At 38.1% G+C, this 21,640-nt stretch overlaps 2 protein-coding genes across 2 annotated transcripts in view; one reads left to right on the top strand and one right to left on the bottom strand.

Moving 5' to 3' along the window:
• Positions 1–223: 223 nt before the first annotated feature.
• LOC139149477 (serine/threonine-protein kinase pdik1l-B-like) lies at positions 224–2,425 on the bottom strand. The gene has a single exon (XM_070721251.1). It carries the CDS (start codon positions 2,310–2,312, stop codon positions 1,194–1,196), a length of 1,119 nt encoding a protein of 372 aa, XP_070577352.1. The 5' UTR covers positions 2,313–2,425; the 3' UTR covers positions 224–1,193.
• A 5,809-nt stretch (positions 2,426–8,234) lies between these two features.
• The window catches only part of LOC139149487 (cytidine and dCMP deaminase domain-containing protein 1-like), a 696,744-nt gene continuing 683,338 nt past the window's right edge, over positions 8,235–21,640 (top strand). Inside the window, exons 1-2 of the mRNA XM_070721260.1 lie at positions 8,235–8,426; positions 12,651–12,795. Of these exons, the coding sequence (XP_070577361.1) occupies positions 12,779–12,795 (17 nt within the window). The 5' untranslated portion in view covers positions 8,235–8,426; positions 12,651–12,778. The remainder of the gene's footprint in view (positions 8,427–12,650; positions 12,796–21,640) is intronic.

Raw genomic sequence — 21,640 nt, 5'->3', positions numbered from 1 at the left:
GGAAGGCCTTCCCTTCTTCTACACTGAAAGCGCTGTCAACTATGGCGGTGCCTGTGCACCATAGCTTGGTCCAAGGGGTCAATTGCCACTCTACGTGGGGTAGAGTAACCGTGACTCTACCAAGGGTAAGGGGCAACTGTAGATCTTTAAATTCAGAGATCTGATTGATCATCCTCTTTACTGAAAAAATCTATATGCAGTAAAAAGTGCACAGCAGACAAAGTTAAGTTGCATCTTGTTTATATGTTTATTGTCCACATAAAACTGAAATAGTTGATGGTCTTGTTTTATGCTTGAAAAATATACTGTACAGTGTGCCACTCATTAATAATGAATTACAGTACTGATAGCCATGCACAATGCTTAAAATTTGACTTGTGTAAAGCTGAAGTTTGTTTGTCAGAGTGAGCCTGCGTCATACAGCCAACCGATTTTGAGAATAACTGGCCTCTAATGCGCTAACACCTGGCTCACTTTTTCACTTGAACAACCACAACTAGAACTACCATATGAAAAGTACTAACTTCACAGACATGATAAAAGTATACATAGAGTTCTATCTTTCCCTGACAGGAGACAGGCGATATACACAACCCAATTTCTGATAACAGTTACAGTCTGAACAGTTCATTAGACAATGTTGCCCTTTTCTGGAACACAATAAGATACTGAAATCTTAGCAATATTTCTACCACTCAATAATACAGTATATCCTAGCTTTCCTAATATATCCATAAAAATATATGCATTTTGTACAGTGTGAAATATTCAGTAAAATATGGACTGTTTTTGTGACATGTAAAAGCCAATTGCTAAAAAGGTATCCTTATCAGTTCTGATATATCCTACATATCATATTTTTTAAATTTGTAGAAAAATATGCGTGGAGCCTGAAGAATCAAATTTCTTTTCTGAAAAAATCATGCATTCTATATCAATCAGCTTTCTGTATCTATAATCTAACACTTTCTGTTGCTGGCAGGTAATATTTTTTGTTATTTTTTGTTTTACTCAGATTACTGACTGATAGAGTCAAAATTTACCTATATGAAATTATGATTGCAAACACGCATGGTCTATATTGTCTAAGTAAGTCACATGACGGTAGCCTTATATATGGCTCGTCATTAGGTATTTTACCTAGAGAAATTTTAAAACCCGTACAAGCCATTTTTGGACGCCAAGGTTCACATTTACGATACCGACGAGCTGTTTTCTTTCTTTAATCCCCAATAGACACCGGCAGCGGTCGCCATAGCCCCCAAATACCCTATCAGTCCATTTGGTTTTTGCGTAGAAGAAGATGGTACCCGTGCCCTTGGTTTCTTCATCGGTGTGTTTAAACATGAAAAATCTTCTCCCAAGACCTCCCGTCCTCGTTTCCTGCTCTTACTTCGGACTGTTCGTTTCGCAGTGCTTGTCGAACTTTCATGGTGATTTCCGAATCGCACGCCCAGACAGGACACAAGGTGTTTCCGCACACTTTTTGCAGATGGTCTGTGTGGTGCAGCTGCGGTCAACATTTGGCGGACGATGTGGCGGACGTCAGTACTGGTTTTTGAGAAGAGGTGACGGTCGAGGTCGACACTTGGGTTTTCGCGCAAGAATTTGCCGACTGGTATGAGTCCGTAACCTGGGAACTGGACGTAGGCAGCTAGTACTTTGTCGTTTTGGTCGTCTGCGTCGAGCGTTCTGAACTCCAGCATCGCACAAAACAAAATCCCGAGGGAGAAAATGTCACACTTATCCCCATGTTTACCTGTCACCTTGGGTTCTGTCCCTGGGGTCAGCTCAGGTGGGCAGTACATGGTGAAACTCTTATGGTCGTTCTGATACACGGTGCTTAGTCCGAAATTTGCAAGTTTTAAGCACAGTTCATTCTTTTTGTCGTATCCAACCAGGACATTGTGGGGAGTGAGAGCATTGTGAAAGAGTTTCCTTTGGTGTAGGAACGACAGCGCGTCGATAAGCTGCAACATGAAGCCCTTCAAACAATCATCGTCAAGGTCGTTGTACCGTCGAAGGACGTAGTCGTTTAGATTCGTGCTTATGCATACCTCTAGTACTGCATTTGCAAAATGTGCACCGTGTTGATAGTGGAAGAATGCGTCTCGGTATCGACAGATATGGTCATGTTTCGGAACCGAGAACAGCGACTGGATCGTAGACAGCGCAGCCTTTGCTTTGTCTTCGCTGGAGAATTTTATCATTTGCATCGTTCGAAATCGCTTCTTGTTGTGCTTTTCCCTCACTCTGTACGATGACCCGAAGTAGCCTTTCGCTATCTCTCCGTGTACAGTGTAGTAATCCATAGTTCAAAGCCACAGGTGAACTTTGGAGTGCTCGAAAGAGGAAATTTCACTGTCCGCACGGCCACCTTCCCCAGTATCAGTTTTTTTGAATGTGCCGTTGGCGTAACAGGCCCGCCAAACAAAGCATACAAAATGTGAGGCCGGTTGGTTGATTGGCTGTACAAGTCTTTTGTCAACAAAAATGGCCAATGGCAGCTCCGCATTCCTAGTCTAAGGTATGTCAACAATGAGTGGTACCTTTCCTTATTTACGTGCACGCCGGGTTTGTCTATGCGGCTGTTGTGCAATCCCCACCACGAATTTCCTTCAACCTTCTCTGAAATCATTCCCAGGCTCAACCTGGATATTTACCAATATTTTCAATCGATCATAAACAATTTGATCCTTTTAAAAACCTACCATTTTGAGATGAAACTGAAAGAGGTAAAAAATTCAACCACAGTAAGGGTCAAAACCTCCGTCACCGTTTTTCATTTCTTTACCGAAGTATTGATGAATTCACGGTAAAACAAAAAAATATTTTTATTGATCAGTATTGCAATACCTGTGGATACAAATTTGCAAGATTTATCACATCGTCGTAAACACATCTGCCTCTTTACGGCAACAGCGGCTTGATTTTTGCGTAGGTCAGCGGAGCGGAAATTATGCCCTGGCTCGCGAGAATGGATTTATCAGAGCATTTGAATTGTCTGGATGTAGCGTTCAGTAAAACAAGTTCCCAGTGACAGTGAATTGACAACAGGAAACGAAATAAAACATTTCCATAAAGCAGCAGTTTGTAAACGTACTTAAACTCGTCTTTAAGAAGCACCCTGTATGATTCTTATATTTTACCGCAAGAACTCATCCGTTTTGAGCTTTCATAAATTTCAGAGCCGCCGTTCCATTGATACAACCTCTTGTCAAAGTGCTGGATTTGAAGATTACGATTTTAAATGGCTTTACATAGGCCTGGTTTCTTACCATGATTCAACCTACATTCAGCAAACGCCATTTTTATAATGCAAAATTTAATAATAGCCTCAATAATTATTACACAAATGCTTCTAAGCCCCGTCACGTTGATGTTCTTAACAGTGGAACATCGGACAATTAGGCCTAGGAGGTTTTCCGGCTAAATTTATAACGCAGAAACACAAAAAAATGTTAATAGTGTCCTGATCAGGAAATATAAATGGGAAACTATTTTTTCTAATTATGAAAGTAAATAAGCTTAATCGTCTTTGAACTTTTTTCCATGTCACTAGATTCTCATTTTGACAGTAGGCTACCCAAACAAGCAACTGAGAAAGAATATAAAATAATTTGATGCACGAAGTTCTCTATTTCAGTTATCACTCCATAACACAGGGAATACTTTTTAATGTATTACGTAATTGCACGTCTTAATTGCTTTGTTCAGATTTATTTTTTGTGCTTGATATGCCCTTGGCGAATAGGGAATAGGCTCTTAAATCCCGATAGTGGCACTCACAGGATAGGCAAGTACTCGTTTGTTCCGCAAAAATTTCAAAACACCCCTTATCCGGGATTTTTAACCCCAAAAAGAAAAACTAAATGTGGGAGAAAAAGATAAAAGAATTTACAAAATCCAGACGAGGGAGAGATAATTTCAAGATACAGTCACAGGCATGCTAATGTTGTGTCGAGTAATAAAATTGTTACACATCAATGTCGTCTATTGTTGTCAACACTATCTTACCTTCATCACATGTTGTAAGGCAACTTTTTAAACTTTAAAACAACATATTGACGACGCCTTTATTTAAAGCAAGCCTCTGAGCAAATTCCTTTCAAACTTGGTACAAAAATAATACACTCTGGCATATATATGCACGTCTATTTATTTCATGTGGCATGCATAATTTGTGCTAATTTGCATAGTCATTGATTTTTGAAAAAGTTGTTTTCAAAGAGACTGCACCAAATTTGATGGAACTTTGTTCAGATGTTGGTCACACGGAGCTCTTATAAATGAACATGTTTTGGTCACGTATTTTTCACATCTCAATCTCAAGTTATACAAGACTGTCTGCCGCATGTCGGAAAACTTGAACTCAGGTACTACATCCGTCACGGACTACGGGTTGTAAGCAAAGTACTCGGCATGACAGTGAACTAATCTCCACAAAATTTCTACCAACAATGAATAACATATCGGAGGCTAAAACTGATTAGCGGTTCTGTCTGTTGCTTCTCCGCTATGTGACTGGATGCCGTATGTTGTGGGTTCGAACCCAGAATAAATTCTCAGGAGTCTTTCAAAGTTTAAAGCTCAAGTTAGGCAAGCATCGCTCAGGTTAGAAAAGTCAAACTCGAATACCAATATTTTTACAGACTTTATTCGTGCATAACCAGAGCACTTCGCATAAACGTTAATGAAGCTTAACTAATCTGCACAAAGGTTACACCGATATAGGAAAAGTTGACACATGGGTGACCCAGGGTCATTGACCTTACAAGTTCATTGGCGTTAAACACGATTGGAACTAAATTTGGATTGGGATAATTGGATTTGGCACAATTTCTCAAGAATTTTAGAAATTTTCATAATATTACACTATATTTGCTTACAATCTTTAAAATTTTATTCAAAATTTACGATGCTGTTGAAATGTTATGAGTAAGAATCAGTGCATGATAGTGTCTAATGCGATATACATTAACAATATTCATATTTGAATGAACTTATATGAGAGTTTGTCTGTAGTTTCTCCATTACTGAAACACTAGTAATAATCTCAGTTTGTCACTTTTCCTCGACCAAAATGAAACTTTTCGATTGATTTACAGTTAAGTCAGTCAGGGTCATTTGAAATGTGCCCTGACTCAATTTAAAGTTTATGAAGCCTAAAATCCACGAAAAAGTCAGGGGCATTTCAAAAGTGCCCTGACTCAAAAGTCGTCAATTAGACAAATTTTAAGCATTTTGTCTCGTTTCTTTTGTACATTTACACAAAAATGAACTTTTTTCATGAAAATGCATCCGATGAAAGAGGTATGCAATAATCGTTGTGCTTTCGTTGTTTTGTTCGATGAGAACAATTTTTTTAAATTTTACACTATTCTATCATTTTGCAAAATTTCAGCTGTAAAAATTTGGATTTCGTTACATTTTCCTAATAATAACTCTCATCCAATTTTCCCAAATTAGTTCCAATCGTGTTGTTAAAGAGTTAAAGGTATGCAAGTCTTTGCTGTTTTAATACCAATTTAATTAAGGGAAGATGCCCGATTGTTTGGTAGCTATCTTCTAGAAAGAATGTAACACTCTCAGCTTTTAGATTGATTAAAGTTTATCTACCTATGGAGTTCTTCGATCGAAAAATTGATTATTTATTATTATTATTATTAAAAATTGTTTTAAATGCACTACACATACGTCTCAGCACATTGTACATAGCTGTATAAAATAATTTAAAAATACAACCACACTAAAAAATTAAAACAGAAAATTACAAATAAAACTGAGTAAAAAGGTAGGTTTTCAAACTGCGCTTAAAACTATCTACACTTCTGGCGGTCTTAATTTCAAATGGCAAATCATTCCATAGTAAGGGTGAACATACTGAAAATGCTCTCTGTCCATATGTCTTGTTAAAGTTGCCACGGGGCTGGGTTAAACATAATTTGTCACTCGATCGCAGGTCTCTGGCAGGTACATATAAATCTAATAAATCTCTCAGATAAATAGGTGCATTTCCATGGATATTTTGAATGTAAGCAACAGAATTTTAAATCTGATGCGGGCCTCTACAGGTAACCGATGTAAATCTTTGAGAACGGGTGTGACATGATCGAATTTGCGCGTACGAGAAACTAACCTCGCCGCAGCATTCTGTAAAGACTGTAGTCGAGCAAGTTGTCCTCTAGGGATACCAAACAAAAGACTGTGACAATAGTCTAAGTGAGAAGTCACAAATGCATGGACTAGTTTTTCAGTTGTAGATCTGTCAAGAAGTTTACGAATCTCACTTATTCTATGCAAAGAGAAGAAACCATTTCTGCACAACATATTGATATGGTCAGACATGCTACCGTCCTGACTTAAAGTAATGCCAAGATTTCTGACTGAAATTGAAGGGATTATGTCGCATTGACCAATTCTCAGACTGTCTAGCTTTATCACATCAGATTTTAAACGTGATGAGAAGTGAATAACTTCAGTTTTGTTGTCGTTCAGTACAAGCATATTAGATTTCATCCAGCAGCGGACGTCGTCGACACAGAGTTCAATGTTATTACGAATATGGTCAGGTCTATTGCAGATGACATAAATTTGCGTATCGTCCGCGTATATCATGCAATCAATCCCATGGAGTACGAAGATGTCTTCAAGAGGTGCAGTGTAGAGTGTAAACAAGAGAGGGCCGAGAACAGATCCTTGCGGAACACCGTATTTCATGCGAGAAAATGGGGATGATGCAGATCCAACTTTGACGCATTGCTGGCGATCAACGAGGTACGAACGAAACCAAGATAGACATTTGCTTGGAGGCTGTATGTTGAGAAAAGGTCAACTATATATTTGAATATCAGGTCACGGTAAGTTTTTAAAGCAAGTTTATCTATTTGAATTTTGAGAGGGAAAACGGGAAAATTCGGCAATTTGTGGAAACTTTCTGCGCTCCGGCGGAATATCTTTTTAAGGCTTTGTGCCTGCCAAAGCCCTTACACGGCCGAGTACTCGACTCTGCTTCCTTGAAATGTGACATTTTCTAAATCTACCTCCTCCATTCACTTTGCACATCCGTAGGAGTATTTAAAGGTTTTGATCACCTATTTTTCACAAGTTATACAAGAAGTTCTGCATGTCGGAAAACTTGAACTCAGGTACTGCATCCGTCACGGACTACGGGTAGTAAGCAAGGTGTTCCGCATGACAATTTAAGTAACCTCCACAAAGTTTCCACCGACAATGAATAACATCTCGGGAGCTAAAACTGATTTTTCGGGAGTCTTTCAATCTAAAGCTCAAGTTAGGCAAGCGTCGCTCAGGTGTAGAAAACTCAAACTCGAAAAACAAATTCTTTACGGACTATATCCATGCGTAACCAGAGCACTCTACATTAAAAGTGAACTAACTAATCTCCACAAAGGTTACACCGATGTAGGAAAAAGTTGGCACATGGGTAACTCAGGGTCACTGACCTTACAAGTTGACTGAAGTTTTAGGCACGCATGTCTTTGCTGTTTTTGACCCCGATTAATTTAGGAAAGATGCCCTCTTGTTTCGCAGCTAAATTTCTTTGTGTTGGTGGTGCCCAAGAACGCCCCCAAACGGAACCCTCATTTATTTTTCATGTGCATCACATTGATTTCTATTTAGTTACACTACAGACAAACTCCCAATTACAAGCGGGGACTGTGTCATTGTCAATGACCTGTTAAATTTTGATACAGTTTCAGTGCGTTTGTCATTCCTACACCATATCTCAACTTTTCTTCAAATAACTTGTTCTTTTTGAAATCAAATTATTTTTGTTACTATCTGTGTCTGTTATTCACACCAATCAGCTGATCGATTGAAATATTGATTGAATTTACCATTCAGGCTTCAATCATGATGTGTAGACTCCCACAAAACGGCATAGGTATGTGTAAAATCTGTCACCATCACGGTGACATGTTGTGCGGGTGGAAACAGCTTGGCTGGTTGTTTGTTTACCGTCTCCTTGTTGTTGATTTGCAAATCAGTGATCATTTTCTTCCCTATGAACATGTCTGGTATTGTACAAGTAATAAATAACACCTAATCCTATTAACCTCCTGATAAGATTAACTGAATACATTTTGATATTTCGACTTATCGCTTATCTGTATCTGCTCATAGTAATATAGTAGAGGGGCGTTCACTACATATTATGTCCTGTGATAGTCGTCAATCGTGTATTGTGACTGTTTTTAATAAGTGCATGATTTACCTGTCAATTAATCGTCGCAACAGAGGCATGCATCATGCAATTACCCTTTATACTATTTGACCTGTATACGATGAACAACGGCGAACATCATATTTTAAGGAGCGACGGATACGGTGGCCAGTGTGATAAGAACTGTAGTATACATATTGTACATTTCATTTCTTCATTTCAACGGATTTTTAATCAGGTATGTAAAATTACAGTCAATTTAATAATATTTTTAATTTTGATTTTGATTTTTATATAGTTTTTGTAACATACCATATGAAAATTGTCGACTAGTTTCCTGTATCCACCTTGCGTAAGTGTGTACGGAAATCGAACAATGGTCTCTTTTGTCGAAATTATTGGTACCACTGGAAACCACAATATGCTTCATATTAAAACGGGAGTAGATACTTCAAATTCAATTTCCGTCATGAAGTTGTTATCAAGATAAATAGGTTTAATATAATGTTGTATGTTCCTCAAAATTAACAAGGTCCATGCTAAGTGTGTGTTATAAATACTGTGATGAATATGTGTTTTCTAGGAAAGTGTGTGAGGAACCTGCACCCTCTAGCCTAGAACCGCACATGAAATCCTATGCTAAGAAACAATGCCTAAAATTTGCCCTTTGTTGCTCGCCCCAAGCCCTATTTTTGTTGCTCTCCATGTTTGTGTCAGGTGACCCCGTGGACTGCACCACGTGACACTTAAAATCTTTGGGTCCAAAAAAAACCACTAAATTCTCCGTCTTGAACTTCGCCGAGCGTTGTTATGATACACCGACAGTGTCAGCAACAACACTTGACTCCACCACACTACATTTGACGGAATTCTTAGGAAATTTAAGCTTGTAAAATCTGGACTCGTGAAAATGTGTAAGTTGCAGTCAAGGGAAGAAAGTTAACAGTTTACCAAAACGGGAAATAACACGCCTATAAAAGGAAGCATAAATCACTGAACGATAACAAATTGGCCGATAAAGCTTTAGTGTTAGAATGACACAATAGCCTAAATAATGCAATGTCGGTGCCACTGTCAATAATTTCCGCAACTGCAACGCGACGCTTAAGATTGATCAGGGACTATAAGAATATCACATTTGGCATTTTTTTACCGAAACAGGCAAAAATGTCACCAATTACTAGATCCGTAACCAAAAGCTTTTGGTAAAGACAACATACAGATACTTCCATGATGTAATTGTCGTAAAAGATGGTAGCTGAGCTGTACTGGTGAAAATATATTAAACTCTTATCTTCCAATTGGCTCAATTTTACTTACCAAAATTTGATTATCATTTAGACATTTGACTTTTAAAATGATCAATAAAAACTTAAAATCGAAATTTGATGCTCATCTGATGTGTGATTCCTGAAAACAAGACTTTGGATTCTGTATTGGACGTCTGATCAGGAAAGGAAAATAATGCAATTTTTGGAGTGGTAGTAATTTTGCGGGACCCTCGCAAAAAGAGCTAGAGAGGCGTGTCCATGAACAAGAAAACAGTCATAGTTCACCCTTAGTCGCAGAAAATTTATTGTTTTCTCGGACATCCATCAATTGTGACCTGTTATTACCCTATTACGTGCGACGGTGTCATACCTGTCGATTAAACGTAACAACCCTGGTATTGAAGCAGTATTTAAATCCACGTGACCCGACATCTCAACGGCGAAGAACAAAGGTTTCAGTGCGCAGGCAAAATAAATCTGGAAGTGCACGCCTTCTTGGTTTCATTTCTACATTTCAGCATATTGAAAGGCAGATGTAAAATACGGTCTAGATAATGTGTTATTTTCCGATCGTGACACGTTTTACTGGGACGTTCTATACGTGGCGACCATGTCATCGATGTAAGGCGCACTGAAAAAAAGCAGTTGTGTAGGTAATCGCGATCTTCATAAACATCTCCCCGTCAAAATGAGCGTCTTCAGGAAACCCAAGGTCACTTCATGATAGTTAAACAATGATGAGTCATAATTGGCCTTGTCAGCAACAGAAATGTGTGGTGTAATGTTGTTTTTCGCCTACAATTCGTGACCGCGAAACGTTTTATTCCGACATTTGCTACGTGGCACCCATGTCATCAATATTAGGCACTCTATGAAAACAACAGCTGTGTAGGAAATCGATCGAATATAAACATATTTTAAATGTCAAAACGGTTATTGAACTTAATCAATTAAAATATATATTTCTGTGAAAGTAAAGTTCACAATGTTCAGCAAAGTTTAAATATTCACTCTGCTTTTTCACCTTTTGAGTGTACCAACAGCAAAAATGAAGTTTCGAAATGGAATGTACATATGCCGTACTTTGGTCAATTTTGCCTGGTTTCATTTAGTTAATATTTATTGTTCTGTTAAAATGTTCAAAGAGGACGAAGAAATTAAAGATTAAATTTACATAGTTTGGTTGAAAGGTACAAGGTTCCTCTCTGTCCAGGCATTTTTTGGGTATCACAAATTAAGTTCTTGCAATAAGAATCATTAATATTCTTTATTAACCTTGTCGGCAACAGAAATATGTGAAATAATGTTGTTTTTCGCATGTGATAAACAAGATGAATCGATAAAACATGTTCATTATACCGAAGAGTGCTGGCCTTTGGTTGTACCACAGTCCCTCGGCAAGGCCTCGCCACCTGCAGCGACTTTCAGACACGTGATTGTGCTTTTGCAGAACTTCTATTGACCCGATAAGAAAATAAGAAATGCCTGGCTAATCTGTACAGTAGTATGTTGTTTTTCGCTCAAATAATATGGCAAATAAGTTGAGCCGAGAAGGCTAATCTTTAAAACAGTATTTTACATTTATATTTATAATATTTGTTTTTGCTGTTTCAATGAGGAACTCAAGCATCCCGTTGGGCCAATGAGTAAATGTTATGCTTACATATGCCACAACTTCTGCATACATAAATATAGGCCGCATTTGCTTTACTTCTCTTTTTTCATGCAGTTCATAGCTTTTCGATATAAACTGTTTTTCATCGATGGAGTTCTTATCAAAATAAATAGGTTTCATACAATTGTGTATTTTGCTAAAAATACTAAGAACGTCCATGCTCAGTGTGCGTGTTGTGATGAATATGTGCATTTTTAAGGATAGCGAAGGAGATTTGCATCTGCTGGAACCACACATGAAATCCTATGCTGCGAAACATTGATAATCCTAAAACTTTGCCCTTTGTTGCTCGCCTCGAGCCCTGCCTTCTGTTGCCGTCCTTGACTGCTTCTGTTACCTCAGTCTATTGCTTCACATGCCACTATCATCGAGTCGATAATACACTACTCGAATTTTTCTCAAACAATCGAGCACTATTAGACGATCAAGAAACAGTCAATATGTATTAGAGCAAGACACTGACAATCACTTGATTCAAAACTTTCATTTTGTGAAGATTTCTGCCATAGATTGATTCAATTATAATTTTCTGCATGGTTACACAAATTTTGCGTACTACCTGTGTCGTCTGGTGAGACCAAAGAACGTTGCTCCAAAATATGTTTTCAATACCTACGGTTACGACTGTCTATACAAAAACTGCTTTCAACCGCGACGTAATTATAAAGGGACATGTCAGTCAACTTTCAGAAGTGCTGAAGAAATAGATATTACCCTGATTAGTCAGTGAACTGGAGTCAAAGCTCAATGAAGGTCATCGAATTATTGTCGGGAAAATTTTGAGTTTCAAAAATATCAATTTAATCACTTAAGATAGTAAGCACCTCTAAAGTGAAAGACTTAAACTTTTGCTCAAACTTACCCAAGGAATCTTTCAACCATTCTCTTTCAAACTCGAGATTAAGAATCGGCGGGTCACGTGCAAATTTTGGTACTAGAGAAACAAATAATAACCCACGATTTATCGATATATAAAATTCAAAATGGCCACCCTCCCTGTGTTAACTCTATGGAGAAAAAATAACATTTTCGAATTTTGGAAAACTAAGCCGTTGAAAAGTTTTCTCACACCAAGAGCTTTAACATGTATCCCTACATGTCAGAAACAAATTGTAAAGATTTGAGCGAGAGTCCGGATATCTGTCCCCGAGGCGCATTCTATACTGTGACCTTAAAAGTATTCTTCTAAATATCCATAGGATCAATTTATCCTGAAATTTGGCCTATGGTACCTTGGTACTGTGGCCTAAACACTATGCTGACAGTATTATGATTGGTCAAGTTTTATGCAAAGTAGGCCGAGTACAAAATTTCAATCCATGATGGTAGCCAAGTTACATGACCCTCCTAAAGGAGTGTTCGAATGAAAACAAGTAAGTGTATACCGTCCACGTTTCTTTGAAATTCATATCAGGTTTCCATAGTTTAGGCATCAATTCAGTATCAATAGTGCTGAATGTATACGACTCGGATCTCTTGAAATTACAATTGAACACAATTTTAAATTTATTTCCAGGAATTTTGACTCGATCACACGGGTAACATACTTCGATTCACACACAGCAGCAAAATCTTGAAGTCTGCACGAGAAGAGGACATATATGGATCTATGAATAACAATTGATAGCCTTCTACATCAAAATAATGGCAACAGAAGGAAGGCCTGGATTGGACGATGCAGCTATGTTTATGGCAATGTGGATGCACAAGCACCCGTTAGTAGAAGCCCCAGAGCGTGCCGTTGAAAATAAAAAGACACCAAAGACGTACAATAAGGTAAAATATAGTAAATTCGATAATGTTACACAAAATAACTTTATCCGCCGTGTAGCACTTGTCTGTCGTCGAATTTTCCTTGTTGAAGCCTGATAAAGTGTGCACTTGTGTCGAGCGTGCATGCAGACATAAAGGACGGCATAAAATGAAATATTCTAGTATCCTAATTAATAAGACAGCTGCAGAAACCTCGTTTTCCGTGGTGTTTGCAATCGAAGTTATTGAGGGTGAGGGAGGCTGGTTATACGATTAATGTTCATAACATGAATCCCTCAACCGACAGACTATAACCATCGATGACACAGTAAACAGGTGACTGTTAGTACTTTCAACGGAGTCAAATCAGTAAATTATTTTTTTTTTATTTTGACCGGGTAAACTTCTCACACCTTGACTTCAATCAAGACATAACGCTTATATGCTTCAATCTTTTTGCTATGTAATTTTGGTATACCATTGATTATCAAGACAACCCCCTTAAAGTTTGCAAATGTTTGAATAAAATAGGCTTTAACATTATGTGAAAATTATGTAAAGATCTGTTCAGTGCCACCAGAAGCAATACTGTAATGCTCTTATACATGTACTCAACTTCAACTGAAGAGTCGTAATCAATTTGAATAAAATATGTTAAAATGTACTGTGACACAATAAAAAAGAGCAAGTTTGAAATATTCGTCACCACACAGATGCTACGTTTGAAGATATTGATGCACACATTTTTGCGACGGTACACCGCCTGTTTTAACAATTTCAAATGAAAGCGGTGAGCTTGTACATGTGTATTGCTTTGGACCTCCGGGAAATTAGAAAGTGTGGCAAAATGACTGCCTCCAAGCAACACTGTTATACCGTAAAATTAAAGTGATGTCCATATCCACTCTGAGACTCTCGTACAACGACCTTACACCATGAGATTGATTGAGCTATATTCGACTAATAGCTCAATATTTTTAAGCTGTTTAAACATGTTAGCATTTGAAACATGACATAAACTAGTGGCTGTGAGAGCAATATCAATGATTAAGAAGTCTAAAATGTGGAAAAACCTGTAATGATCTATCTGCGCTATTCGCTCTAACATTGGATAGATGACCATTGAGTCGAGTGGTTGGGTCGTTTTACCAATGTTTTTTCTACTGCACACGTTAGGACATAGGTAACGTTACTACATGTGCAGTTGACGTCGTCACGTGAAGAATGGGGAATATTTTATGTGCAGAAGTTCGTGTTCCAAATGATAGGACAGCATGTTTCTTGCAAGGTTTGCAACCTCATGTAACGGTATCAAAATGGGCATGTTAAGCTTATCTTGTTGAAGACACGGACACAGTCCCCCCGGGGCACTCGCTGAGAGAAGTGGTAGGGGTGTGCGGCCGCATATAAAAACCCAGGGCCAACTTTTTACCTAAAGTTTCGTGATTTTAGGACCCCTTTTAGATCTCTATGACCTTTGACCCTGGTCAAAAGTCATAACATCGAAATACTATAGGGTGAAAACCACATATTTCCATGACCAGGTTACGGGCAAAGCCTACTGCTTAAGGGTGTTGCCAAAACATTTCTTGAAATGTTGGAAATTTTGGTGAAAGAACATACATATCTTTCACTCCAACCAAATTTTGATCCAGCTTCTGAAAATTATCATTTATCACTATTTACAGACTGACAGGTGTTTTTTTTAAATTCCGAAACACAAGAAGCCAAGCCGTTCGTCCATAAGTTGAAAGAAATTGCTCATACGGCCATGGCCGAGCTGTCATTTTATAATAAATACTATAGGAGTAGTAGAGCCACTTTGTAACGATGTTTGCCATTAGCCAAAAGTCTTTCGTATGTTTAGCTCTGACCAATCAGTGACGGCGTTTAAAACCAAGTTGAGATTTACTTTAGGGAGGTACGTCTCTTTCATGGTTCCCAAACCACAAAAAAGATATCGATGTCTATCAGTGTAGCCCAGAGCCAGTCGTGGCTAGCTGGCGAGACGGAACGGACGGTTGAAATTCGTTTTTTGCTCACGTGTTCACACACGTGAGCATATGTCGCAGCGATGTCTGTCTGTCTGTGTGTCTGTGTGTCTGTCTGTCTGTTTGTCTGTTGTCCAATATCTAAAACAACGGCTGATCAGATCAGAATCAAACCTGGTAGATAGATTCAGTTAGCAAACGGCAAGAACTGATTAGTTTTTGGTGGGTGTGGCTTGCATACTTTTTGCTCATTTGCATAATTAATGATTTTAGAAAAAACGGATATACATTTAAAACAACTGCACACTATTTGATGAGATTTGCTACAAATGTTGATCACACTAACATATATTAGCAGTGGGAATCATTAAGGGGTTACATGACAGCCAATTTCTAATTTGCATATTTAATGAACTTTCCTAATTAGGGATATATATCTGAATTGACTTGACCAAAGTTGATAAAACTTGCTATATACATTGAAGATACTATGATACAACATTATTGAAAGTCATTAAGCATTTTTTCTTCAGCCAATACCTAATTTGCATTTTCAATGATCTTTTCCAATTAGGGATCTATACTGGGATTTACTTGATCAAAGTTGGCAAAACATGCTATGTACATTGATGATTATACCAGGTTAAAACAATATAGAAAGTCATTTCACATTTTCATGTCAGCCAATTTATAATTTGCATATCTAATGAGCTTTCACAGTTCGGCATATATGGCTTGAAGGACTTGGCTAAAGGTAATTACATTTGCTATATAAAGTGGTGGTACAATGACAGCAGTCAAAGAACTTTAATTTTTTTTATTTCAGCTAATTACATATTTGTATACTTCATGATCTTTTAGAGTTAATCGGCTGTGAATATTGTTCATTATGTTGATCATAATACTTTCAATGAAGTTGCAAACATGTGGCAAAAGTTCAAATTTACACATAACTGCAATATAATGAAACACGTGAGCGTTTTCAGTTCATATCTGGTTGTATGTTGTGAATTGGCACTCAAAAATCGACCCCATCGGGCGGCACGTATACATATTGGGCAAGTAATGGAAGTGCCCCCCGGGACACAGCGACACAGACACAGATTCGTACGCGTGTGTGCCACCGTTTTCTTCAGACACAAGACTTACTAGTTGATTTCAAAAGTCAATATATTTTCTTTCATGTCTTTGTCTGGTTACTTTGCTTTGTTGTTTGTTTCTTCTATGTGTAGCTGTGTTCGGTTTAAGGTTCCAAGACAAGAAATTGACCTTTTTAATCTAACAATTCTCTGATGGTTAATAGGCTCAGACCCCCCGTAAGTTATATATTTTCTGAAAGCCTAGATATAGCTATTGTTTACACATAACTATCACGTGACAAGTAATTTGCATATCCTTTCAAAAATCGGCTTTCCCAATGTTTCGTCTCAATACTTCAAAATATCTGACTCAAACTTTCTGGAATACAAGCTGTCACAACGCTCTTCAAAAGTGTGTCTCGGATTGTTTTTTATATATTGCTTAGCTTTTTTGGAGCACAATTTTAAAGAAATCAACTGGGGTTAAATTCACCGCTCTAGAAGTTTTCTGGCATAAAAATTGTTTTAGAAGGTTTAAAGAATTTCTGAGAAATCCTTTGGAAGATCCTTAGGACAGCTTGCTCTAACACAAATTTCAGCCTTATATCTCAAAGCATTGAAACAAAAGATAGGGAAAATCGATTTTTGAAAGGTTATGCAAATTACCAGTCACGTGATAGTTACGTAAACAATTGTGCCACTATGGTAACCAAAATGTTTCCCGATATCAAGGCTTTCTGAAAATATATAATTTACGGGGTTCTGAGGTTAATAACCACTAGAGACTTGTTAGCTTAAAAAGGTCAATTTCTTGTCAAACATTTCATTATGACACTTTGATTGAAGATCATCGATTGGTATGACTGTGTACGTGCAGGCTGAATACACATTAACTTCTGAGCAGGAGGATTGACTGTGCACATATGTTATTGCTCCAGAGTAGTTTCATTCTCGTGACCGATGGAGTGCGTGAAACTCAGAGAGAGAGAGAGAGAGAGAGAGAGAGAGAGAGAGAGAGAGAGAGAGAGAGAGAGAGAGAGAGAGAGAGAGAGAGAGAGAGAGAGAGAGAGAGACAGACAGACAGACAAATAGTATAGACAGACTGGAAACGCTGCATGTCTTTTGTTCCATGGTCGTCTCGTTAGACTATTGGCTTTCCATATCAAAATGAGCTTCAAAGGTGTTAAACTTTTTAGGAGGCTTTGTTTGTGCTTGATAATTGCACGAGATTATGCGAAAAATACGACGAGATGGCATCGTACTGCCAGTCGCGTAGCAACCATAGTTACTTTGTGAGCACTCAGGCCAGAAACACTGCTTCACGCCAATCAAAACATAACACGCCAGCAGTTTCATAAACATGTCCTTCCTTGATGCACGTGTATAAGACGGTATGACTGACCGTAAACCATTGACAAAAACCAGACAGTACCGATAAAAAAACTTTCAAATTTGGTTCAAACACACTCATTATATATTCATAAAAATATGAGAGGAATTTTTAAATGGTAAAACTCACTTTCCTGAAGCTCAAAACAATCCCGTTATCGCCAGCATGTCAATTCCGCTCAGCACCACACTACAACAACAACACAAACTTTGCCAAACATACTTTCGCTTAACAATTGGCGAAAGTCCAAAAATTACCGAAGGATGCATGGTCGGCACTCTTCGGAAAAGAGAGGCGAGAGCAACCTGAGGCGAGGCGAACATGGATGGGTTACGTAACCGCTTCACGTCTTAAACAATACCCGTCGCGAATCTGTTTATGTTTGTCTGTGGACAGACAGAGACAGACAGACAGACAGACAGACAGACAGACAGACAGTGGAAGGCGTTGTAGTAACGTACATGTTGATTTCACGAAGAAAAAAGATAAACTGTCAATTATGTTTCTCATAACACACAACTGACCCAGACTATCAACACACACTTCAAAACCACTTGTGCGCGTACTTTTTTCTAATTTACTAAAAGTGTAATAAGCACATCTTTGCTGATTGTTCACAGATGGGTGTTGTGGTGAAAAATGCTGATGGATATTTGTTTGCCGCGGAATTCAGCCGTAAATATGCACACCCGGTGATGTCTCTCATACTTAAGTTTGGCAGACGTCTTGAAGGTAGTACGCTGTATGCGTCTCGCAAACCATGTAGCGATTGTACAAAGCATATGATACAAGGTAGGCATCGTTGTCATAAAAGCAATTTATTTTTGACAAACATGGTAGCTATTACAGCTACTTTATTACTGTAACCCATCTTCAGAACCCCTGAAAGATTTTGTACCAGGTTCAAATTTCTCTCTCTTTCGGTGGCATATTCCAAATATCTCGCAAATTAAAGTAATGTTACAAAAATTGAAATATAATATTGAATATGTTGCATGTGTTGTTCCGTCAATTATTTCAATTCTTATTCAATTTACTGTTTTCTCTTTATTTATTTATTTGTTTATTTGTTGCTTCTTTTCTGGTTTATCCTGGCTTCTCTGTATTGAAACAACATGCATACACGCACAGAGGGCCAATGTCAGCCTAACCTATGTCGTAGCCTTGCTATTATGAATCGATCATGCACTTATATGATCATGCATTTATATGATGACTCGTGTCCAGATACTTTTCCTTCAAAACAGATATTCTGTATATGTAATTCGTGATTTTAGATAGTTCCTCATCAGTAGTATTTATGGAGCGAACCCTAAGCAGCTTCAAACAGATCGGGCCTGTTCTTGTTAGTTAAACTGACACGATGCGGTGGATCTCTAAAATGAGATGTAAGGAACCGTCATGATTTACGGCCGGAGGGGGGGGGGTCGGAGGAATTTCAGGGGAAACTCCAGAGTTTTGACTAACCACTCTGCCAACCATGATGAATTTGAGTAACTCCCCTAACTCAGAAAATTTGACTGATCGCTCCCCAACTTAGAAAAATTAAATATCAATACATGTATTTGTAAAATTTACAAAAATACAGCACATAGTGACAACAAAATACAGATATAAACGTTCACGCGCTATAACCATTGTTCAACCATATATAGTATTGTTTAATTTAACCCTGCCCAAGGGGGAGAAAACGAAAGGGGGATGCCCCCTTTCGTATTGAAAATTTTGAGAAATCGATGTGTGTAATGGTGTAATCTGAGAGGTGTTTCAATTTATTTTGCACTTCCTAAAATTGTTTGAAACTGACATTACACACTGATATTTGTATTACGTTTTTTTTGCATGATCAGTGTTTGAGTCAAAATATTCAACAAACAAACAATGACAATACGTTTTGTGAAAAACAGTTCTCGGTTTGCCAGAGATTGAAGACCAAAGAATATGCAGGAATGGAAAACTGTGACCTTCTTTCGTGATTTTTCCAGCTGCCAGCTTAATATATATGTTTCTGTGATGATTCAGTTTTGTCATAGATCTTGTGAAAAAATGAGAAATTGCTGTGTGCAATGGTGCATTCTGGTGCAATCTGAGAGGTGTTTTTAATTTTTCTTTTACTAGTAAAATTGTTAGAACACCCAAACGGGGAGAGCACGAGAGGGGGTACCCCCTCTCGCATCGAAACTTTTGAGAAATTGATGTGTGCAATGGTGCAATCAGAGAGGCGTTTCAATATTTTTCGCACAAAAAAATGAGTATCCCCCTTCTTCCTCTCTACAGTTTGAGTAACCCCCTAAAAGTTTCCAATATTTTAAGTGACCCCCTCACATTCCTCCGACCACCAGGCAGCTAAATAATGACGGCTCCCTAACTATAGAAATGGGTTTTCGACTCTCAAAATGACCGATATTGCGCTAGAATTCTTGGTGAGCTGAAAAGCTAGTACGTATCGGAGGTTGGGTCATATATGGAGAACTGCCGAAGCCTCTGATTTGCTGACATTTGGAATAATAACAAAATTATGTTGATGAGTAGCCAATTTTGGAAACAACCTGGACTGCTTTTCGAGCTTTCAATTCCAAATTTGAAAAGGCAATTTTCGAGATCAACATGAATGTAACATTTGTTCTTCTTGCACAGTCTGTTGTCATTATAAATACAAAATAATGGCGCTCTTGTGAAATGTTGTTCTCCTTATTCTACTTTCTCGAATCAACACTATGCCTATATTATTTTACATTTCAGTTCGCATAAAACACGTTTACTACTTTCCTTGCGACCCTGAGGCAGGAAATCCAACGAATCCAAAGGCGACAAAGGAATCCAACGAACCCGAAGGCGATCTAGAAATATCAGACTACCTCTTTAAGTTGTCTGACATGAGTGTGAGAATAAAAATTCCAAGTTACAAGTCAGATATACCGGTAACTGAAGACAGCACTCAAACGGATGACGCAACCCCGCGGGTTAATCTTAAGCCGTTTGGCAAGCTGCAGTGTGAGTCAGAATATGTTGTTTCTCACCAAGCTCTCCGATGCGCTATCAATATCAGTGACACAGAAGAAGTGCCGGTCAAAGAGCTCAAGAAAAGGATGGGAAAAAAGTATAGAGAAGCAATTAGGAAGCTGAATGCAATGGAAGGCCAACATCGTTCTGAAATACCGCCGACAGCAATAACGCCGGGAACTTCACTGCCATTCCAAGACCTAGAGGTGACTCGTGACGACTTATTTCACCATGGATTCGTCATGGCGAATATTATATCATACAGAACAAGTATGTTACACTTTCATATTCCGCATAACCATATTCACAGTAAATTTTGATACCAAGAACCATAAACAAAGAGTAGTGATCTGTCATACGTTTTATCATCTGTGATCTGCTGGCACGCGCACGTGGTATGTGTTATACACTGCATACAGTATAACACATAAGAACATTCTTCGTAATAGCTATACCCAGGTGGGGACTGTTTCCAACACATTAAATTTATTTGTACTCTGGCTTCAGCTCAGTACAATAACATATCGAATTTATAATGACAACGTACTAGCATTTATGACAATACAAAATCTTAATGAGATAAGAGACCAGGTATTTTGTCAGAAACATTCTACGCCTTTCAAAAGTCGACTTTGACAAAAGTCGGAAATATATGAATGCCCTAGGAAGGAACATCTAATCTAGTGTAGTGCTGCCTAGCTCACACGCCGGGTACATTAGCGAACAGAACGACAATTGAACTGAGGCAACAATAATCAATGTAGTTCTAGTATATGTCGGTTGTTGTACAATACATATTCACCGGTCTTCGCGACTTGTGTCCTAGTCACTGCGATATATATTTTTACAGGTAATCTATAGATCACGGTATTACTGTAGACTGAAAGATCCGTCGCTCGAGGCCGCTCCCTACGCTCCCCTCCTCTTAAGTGGGGAGAGGGGGGGGAGGAAAAGAGCGCTCGAGCGACGGATTTTCCAGTTTAGGTATTACTACTGTGTTGCACTTTATTACAATCAAGTTTCTTAATTTTTAAAAATTATCATTAAAACAGAAATATAAGCACGAGTAATCTTAAACGTAATGAAAAGATCACTTGTGAATGCAAACGAATGATGGTACAATCGCATCAATGCCATCCCACTGAATTTACGTCTCACCAGCAAATCATAGATAGAACACGATTGGAACTAATTTGGGACAATTGGATGGTGAAGTACGGTCGATTTAATCTACAAATGTAATCTCATCTGCTTTTCTTTTTATATTACACATTTGTTCTTATGAGTAATT

Source organism: Ptychodera flava, chromosome 14, assembly GCF_041260155.1.
Source record: "Ptychodera flava strain L36383 chromosome 14, AS_Pfla_20210202, whole genome shotgun sequence".
Lineage (NCBI taxonomy): Eukaryota > Metazoa > Hemichordata > Enteropneusta > Ptychoderidae > Ptychodera > Ptychodera flava.
The sequence above is the reverse complement of the archived record's forward strand: the minus strand, read 5'-3'. Positions and strand labels throughout refer to the sequence as shown.